The sequence below is a fragment of the Vombatus ursinus genome, unplaced genomic scaffold (genome assembly GCF_900497805.2).
Source record: "Vombatus ursinus unplaced genomic scaffold, bare-nosed wombat genome assembly UNPS02014799.1, whole genome shotgun sequence".
Classification (NCBI taxonomy): domain Eukaryota; kingdom Metazoa; phylum Chordata; class Mammalia; order Diprotodontia; family Vombatidae; genus Vombatus; species Vombatus ursinus.
This window is the reverse complement of record NW_020954577.1, coordinates 29,932,083-29,938,929: the sequence shown is the minus strand read 5'-3', so window position 1 is coordinate 29,938,929 and position 6,847 is coordinate 29,932,083. Positions and strand designations below refer to the sequence as shown.

The 6,847-nt window shown below is 46.1% G+C and overlaps 1 protein-coding gene across 2 annotated transcripts in view; it reads left to right on the top strand.

Annotated features, from left to right (window-relative positions):
• The first annotated feature begins 3,575 nt into the window (after nucleotides 1-3,575).
• Nucleotides 3,576-6,847, top strand: part of ANKRD28 (ankyrin repeat domain 28) — a 200,390-nt gene continuing 197,118 nt past the window's right edge. Inside the window, exon 1 of one of the 2 annotated variants that reach the window (XM_027872244.1) lies at nucleotides 3,576-3,643. Coding sequence is in view for 1 of the 2 variants with exons in the window: in XM_027872242.1 (XP_027728043.1) it covers nucleotides 3,617-3,643 (27 nt within the window). In the remaining variant the exon portion in view is untranslated. The remainder of the gene's footprint in view (nucleotides 3,644-6,847) is intronic. The other variant, XM_027872242.1, reaches the window with a different exon arrangement.

The window sequence follows — 6,847 nt, the reverse complement described above, 5'->3', positions numbered from 1 at the left end:
AACAAACAACAACTAAGAGCTAATTGCTTTTACTTTTCTGAGGCATCTAGATGGTAGAGTTGATAGAGCAACGTGCCTGGAATCAGGAAGACCTGAGTTCAAATCTAGCCTCAGATATTTACTAGTTGTGTGACCTTAGACAAGTCACTTAAGCTCTCTTTGCATTAGCTGGGGTGGGGGGGTGATAATAGCACCTACCTCCAGTGTGGTTGTGAGAATCAAAGGTGATATTTGTAAAGTACCTGGCACACAGTTAATGCTATATAAATGTTACTTATTACTATTAGCTAATACCAGTTACTGGAGATAAAGACCAATATGAAATAATCTTCACCCTCATGGAATATACATTCTGTTGGAGAAGGGAGGAATAACTTATATTCTACTGGGGGAGGGGCATAGAACATATTTATAAATATAAGCTCCCTGAGGACAGGGACTCATGTTTGTCTTTGTAGCCCCAGCACCTAGCTGCCTGACACACAGTGGCTATCAAACACCTACAGCTTGATTGACTTTCTGATTACTCCAGTCCTCATTGACTTTCTTTTACATGTTCTATGGACACATGTATTCTTCTATACATCCTATGGACATTTCCACACAATTTAAAACTTAATTTCATATTGTCTTAAATTAATATGCAAAGGAGCTGTGATTTCTTCAGCATAGGGAACCTGAGTTGAGAATTCTCTTTAGTAAGCTAAGTAGATAAGTTCTAGGAAATTAATTCAATAAGCATTTACCTACTATGCACCTGATACCCGTAGGGGCTAAGGAGACAAAAATGGAAAAGAAAAAAATAACAGCCTGTGTCCTGAAGGAGCTTATGTTTTACTGGAAGAAAGCAATATGTAGGCAGATAAATATATATGTATGTGTGTGTGTGTATGAACACAAAGAGGAAGATTTGGGGCACTCACAAATGGCTTCCTGTTGGAGGTAGTTTAGCCAAGTCTAGATTACATAATTCAGGTAAGTCCTTGGGAGTTGCTTAAAACACAAAAAGGTTAAGAGATTTGTCCAGTTTCACACAGCCAGTGAGGGTTAAGTGGCACAGTGGATAGAGTGCCTGGTCTGGAGTTTCGAGACTCATCTTCCTAAATTCAAATCTGGCCTCAGATACTTACTATGTGACTCTGGGCAAGTCATTTCACCTTGTTTGCCTCAGTTTGCCTATCTGTAAAATGAGCTGGAGAAGGAAATGGTAAACCACTACAGTATTTTTGCCAAGAAAACCCCAAATGGAGTCACAAAGAGTCAGACACAACTGAACCACAATAAGAAGTGAGGATCAGGACATATTTAAACCCAGGTCTTCCTATGTGTCACTGCCACAGTAATGTATATCATTCCGTGAGAGTGTGTGTGTGTGTGTGTGTGTGTGTGTGTGTGTGTGTGTGTGTTTCCAATTAGCCTGTACCTTCTTTAAGGTCAGGGACGTGGAAGCCAAACCTTCTAGAATGCTCACTAACAAGAGCATTGTCTAGAAGGGTGTCATAGGTAATTTTTTATATAGGATTGTCATTCATTATTTTTTAAGAGAAACTTAAGAAAATGCACTATAAAGTTTCATTATCTCAGTCTCAGAATTATTAAAACTCAAGCCAAAACTGTAATTAAGATTCAAATTTTCATAGCATTCACATTCTAAAAAAAATTATTCCCCAGTGATCACTAAGTCATTGTACATTTCAAGAACTTTGAGCTAGAGGTGAGAATCTTGGATAAATTTATAAACCAAGGACCAAGTTCATAGTGGTATAGTGTACTGTCCAAGAATAAACGAATGTAGTTAAATTCCTCCGCACCTTCACTACAGTAACTATGCCCCACCTAGCCTAGGATAACTATTTAGAAAGGTAAGATTACAAGGTACTTTGTAACCACCAAGCATCATGGCATTATTTACTGCCCCTGTTTTGCTTCAATTCAACACTCATTTATTATTGTTCTAGCTTTGCGCAATTTAAAATGGATTCACCCATCCTCACTGAATTGATAAGACCCACACCCTTTTTTGATGGATTGAGACAATGAGATGTGCAGAAACAATGATTTGGTCAAGATAATGTTCCAGCTCAGCTGAGGTTTAACCCCACTAATATCAAGAGAGTCTTTCATTGTTAACTTTAGGATAACTTGAATGCTATTTTGGATTGAGTTTTAATATCTATAAATATTTGTAGGGGGAAGATCTGAGAAACTTTTATACTGCATTAATTGCCCGTTGTGAAATTAGTGAGCAGCCTTAGAGTTATTAAAATTATCCTGTTATTGTGAATTTGAAATGCTATTTTCCTTTCTTTTGGGTAGGGGTGGGGGGGGTCTTTGTTGCACGATCATCTGGAATCTCTAGTGCTATTATGAATTGACAGATTCTCTTAGGAAGGCTGAATCTCTTCCAGGTTCCTATTGAAGACTAGCTCCCACCGGCCTCGAATCAATATTTTCTCTATAAAAATCTGTCCTTTGAGACAGAACTGATGAGAGGATACGTGGGGGAGAATTTTAGAACCAAGCGTGACGTCACACATTTGTGTTCTAAACCATCTGTATCTTTTCTTAACCAGGGGGATGGAGGGGAGGTGGCAAACACAGATGCAGGGAAAAAACCCCTCTACCTCCCCCTCCCCCACGTCGGCAATGGGAGCAGAATGAAAGAAAAAGCTGTTTGTTTCTGTGGATGCCCTGCCGGGCATGACTGATTTAACTCCACGTCCGAGGTTTTATCTATGGGAGGGCAGGAGACACGCCCGCGCGTGGAGAAACCTCACGCCCTCGCCCCGCGTCCTCGGGGAGGCCAGGCGCGCCCGGGGGCCGCCGGGAAGCGGGCCGTGGACAGCACCTGCAGCCGGGCACAAAGGAGACCCTTCCTCCGCTCCCATCCTGCGCGTGTCCCGGGACTCCTCCCCGCAGGTGACACGCGCGCGCGCGCTCCGGCCCTCCATAAAGGGGGGCGCGTCCCGCCCCCCTTCTCCGCCTCCACGTGCGATCCCGGGGCACACCCCCGCGCCCTCGTCCTCCCTCCTCCACCTGCTCGCCCCCTCCCTGCCCCGGCCGCCCTGGCGCGGGGTCGCGCGCGCGCACGCGCCCCCTCCCCCCGGGCTCCGGCCCCCCGCCGGGGGCGGCGAGGGGAGGGGGAAGAAGGTGAGAGAGAAAGGGAGCGGGAGGGCGGGCCCGGAGGCGGCGCGGCCAATCCCGGCGCCGCTTACTCTGGGCCTGTCCCCCGCGCCGGGGCCAATCGGGGCGGGCGGTGGTGGTGAGTGGCGGTGGCGGTAATGTTGTGGAGTGGAGTTGGGATGCTGCCGCCGGGGCCGGGGCATTAGGGGCAGGGCGGGCGGCCGAGGCGGCAGCGGCGGCGGCGGCGGCGGCGGCTGGGGAAGGAAGGAAGGCCGGGAGAAGGGACCGGGGCAGCGGCGGCGGGAGGAGGAGCAGGAGCAGCGGCAGCGGCAGCAGCCCGAGGCGGCACCCGCGCCCCCGGCCCCGCGACCCCCGGCCGCCCTCGCCGGACGCCCGCCCCGCTCTCCCTGAGGCGGCCGGGCCGCGCCCCCTGCCCAGGCTGGCGCGGGGCGCGGAGGCGGCCGCTGGATGGTGCGCGGTGGCGGCGCCCGCCATGGTGTTCCTCAAACTCCGGGACCAGGTGGGTGAAGGGCAGCGGGAGGGCGGGGGCCGGGGGCGCGCGCGTGCACGTGCGCCCGCGCGCCCGCCGGGGGGCACCTGGAGCCCGCCCCGCCCCCCGCGCCAGGTGGGGCTCCGGCCTAACCGGTGGCGGCTGCGGCGGCCCCGAGGCTGGGATCCCGGGCGGGGCGGGGCGGGGACCGGAGCCACATCCGGCCGAAGAAGACCCCGCAGCCCGAGGAGACCTGTCACTGGCAGGCGGGGAGCAGCCCTCGCCCTCGGGGTGCCGGGGAACACGTTTTCTTTGTGAACTTTAAACGAGACTCGGCTCCAGTCCGTGGACCGCGTAGGGAGCGGCTGGCCCCGATGAATGGGAGCTGTTCGTTATTAAACACCGCAAACACGTTTGTGGACTTGTGTTTTGGCACTCCAGGAAGGGGCACGCGTTCGGATTCTGCCCCAGGACACACGAGTTGTGTGACCCCTACAAATCCCCGCAGCTGGACGTGTGCCTCACGCACTCGGTTGTTCGGTTCATCCTGTTTGTGATGTTAGCTTGTAACTAGGAAGGGCGCTTCTGCGAGGAACTTTGTGTGCTTTTTTAAACAAAAGCTTCGAAACAGATTTAAAATTGAACTTGTGTATTGAAATGCAGGATGCAATACTGTTTTTCAAAATAGGGTTGGGGGGGAAGTTTGAAGATCAACATACTTTTAAAAATTCTGCCTCTGAGAATATATACTTCCAGATATTGAGTGCTGAAAATTGTTGCATCGAGTAAATGAAGGTTTATTTTATATCCAGCGTAGTTTCCGTTGATAACTGCCTGAAATTATGTATCCTTTGGTAGCAACAGGGTACCAGCTGGTGTTGACATCATCGGGGCATGACACTGAAAAAACTGCCTGCTGTCTTGGCTTGTGGTGTGTGTTTGTCAAAAGAGATGCAGTCACATTTATGTCAGATTTAAAAATTTTTAAATTACATGTAGGTAAATTTAAATTTAAATTGGTTTCCCTCAGTTTCTACCACCTTCTGTAAGTTTAACGTGCATCACACTATCTTAAATTGTGTAACTCAAGCAGCCAGGTTTTCTACTATTCTCCGGCAGTCCAGTGGTATTGCTGCCTCACTAATACTGCCCCCTAAGTAATTAATGAAGTAGGGTATTGCTCTTAAAATGGGAGGAAAGAAGCTGGATTTGATTCATATCATTTTGTACACCTAGAACCTCTGTGGACTTTTAAAAAATTCTAATGTTTTGCTTGTGGTCTTTTTTTGTTGAAACCTCGATCCAAATAACTCTAGTGCTGAAGTTCAATTGTACTAGCATGTTTGTGTTAGTGAAACTGAAAAAGCAATAATAGCATGATGGCTGAATCCATTTTTTTAGCTTAAAAATATTTAGTGACCTTATGGGCTTTTTAAGTACTAAAGTTACCAACATAAATGAAATTAAGGCGTGAATGCCATTGCATGGTTCAGAGGAGGGATTAATAGACTATTACATGACTTCATCACATAGTCACTAGTGTGAATTTGGTAAACTGTGGTCAGACTTTCTTTATTGGATTTTGAGAAAAAAATTCAATGATTTCATTTTAATTTCTAGTGGATAGCTGTTTCCTTGAGTCATTTCACCTGCTACAGTGTGTAGCTGCTACACTATGTATAGCTGGTGTAGTGACTAAGCGCCATAGAGGTGGAGTCAGGAAGACCTGAATTTAAATTCTACCTCAAATACCAGCTGTGTGACTCTGGGCAAGTTACTTAACCTCTGTCTTCCTTACCTTCCTCATCTGTAAAATGGGAATACTAATGGCATCTACTTCACAGGACTGCTGGTGAGGATCAAATGAGATAATGTGCAGTGCTTTGCAAACCTTAAATCTCTCTCTATATAAACTATTATTACTAATAATAATATATTAGCAATTAGGAAGGATGCTGAGAGTGAAATGACTCAGCCAAGCCGACCTCTTTCTTGTTTTAAACAAGTAAAGCTTAAAACTGCACTAAGGCTTTTGGGACACTGTGTGTGTGTGTGTGTCTGTGTAAGTAATATTTTAGAGTGGGAAGGACCCTTAGAAACTCTTCGTTTTACAGGTGAAAAACAAGAACTAAGTCCTAGAAGTAAGAAATAGACTTGGTTCTTCTGGACAACATTTTGTCTGACCAGTTGATTTAAAGAAGAGTCCTGAATTGATGGCATTTCTTCTGTAAAAACTGCTATTTATACAACTTCTGGAATATTGGGATCATGAGATCATAAATGAAGAGCTGGAAGTTTCCTTAAGAGGCCCTTTTAAGAGTCTGTTTTATAGTTGAGGAAATCAAGGCTCAGGGATACGTTAAGAGCCAGGGTCATGCAGCTAGTGAATGCCTGGCCTTGCTGACTCTTAGTCTGGTATTTCATCTGCTGTGGTGTAGTCTAGCACCAGAATATTGTAGGCCGACTAAGGGTGGAAAAGACAAGTTGACATTGTGGGTAGAGGGCTAGCATTGGATCCAGGAAGATCTGGATTCAAGTCCTGTACCTGACACCTATTGTGTATGTGACCCTGGGATAGTTGGCCCTTGACCTTTTAGTGCCCTAGGCAACTCTTTCCATGACTATTAATATGTAGAGAAGGTACCTACCTGTATAGAGAAAATTGCCTCACCAATATCAGTGAAATCACATGTCCAACCTTAGTCCCTGTCCTTCCAGAGGTAGTACCTTCCAACAAATATCAAAATAATCTTTGGAGTAAAATAGTCCTTCATGACTTATTGCAATCATGGGGTAGGAAGCATTAGAATGTGATGCTTATTTTTTATAGGTAGTTAGATGAATATAGAAATGCTTCCAACTTGTACTACATTTTATTTTAATTTCTCATCTTTTGGAGAAGTAAAAATGTCAGCCACCACCCCCTCCCCCCATTCCTCTAGGACTTAGAGGTCATCTGGTCCAATTAATTCCTTTTATTTTTTTAATAGAGGAAACAGATTCCAAAAGGTTCAATGACTTGATCAAGATCACACAGCTACCTAGTGTGAAATAAAGTCAATAAACTAAGTATTTACACTGCTGTAGGGTGTTGCCATTGGTGCTAAAACTGGAAACAAAATGGTAGTTCTTGTTCTAGAAGGAGTTTACAATTTCCTATAGAATTTGCTAGGGACAAAGGAGACAAAAGTTTTGCCTCCTTTGGTATTGGTATTGGTGGTGGTATTGATGCTT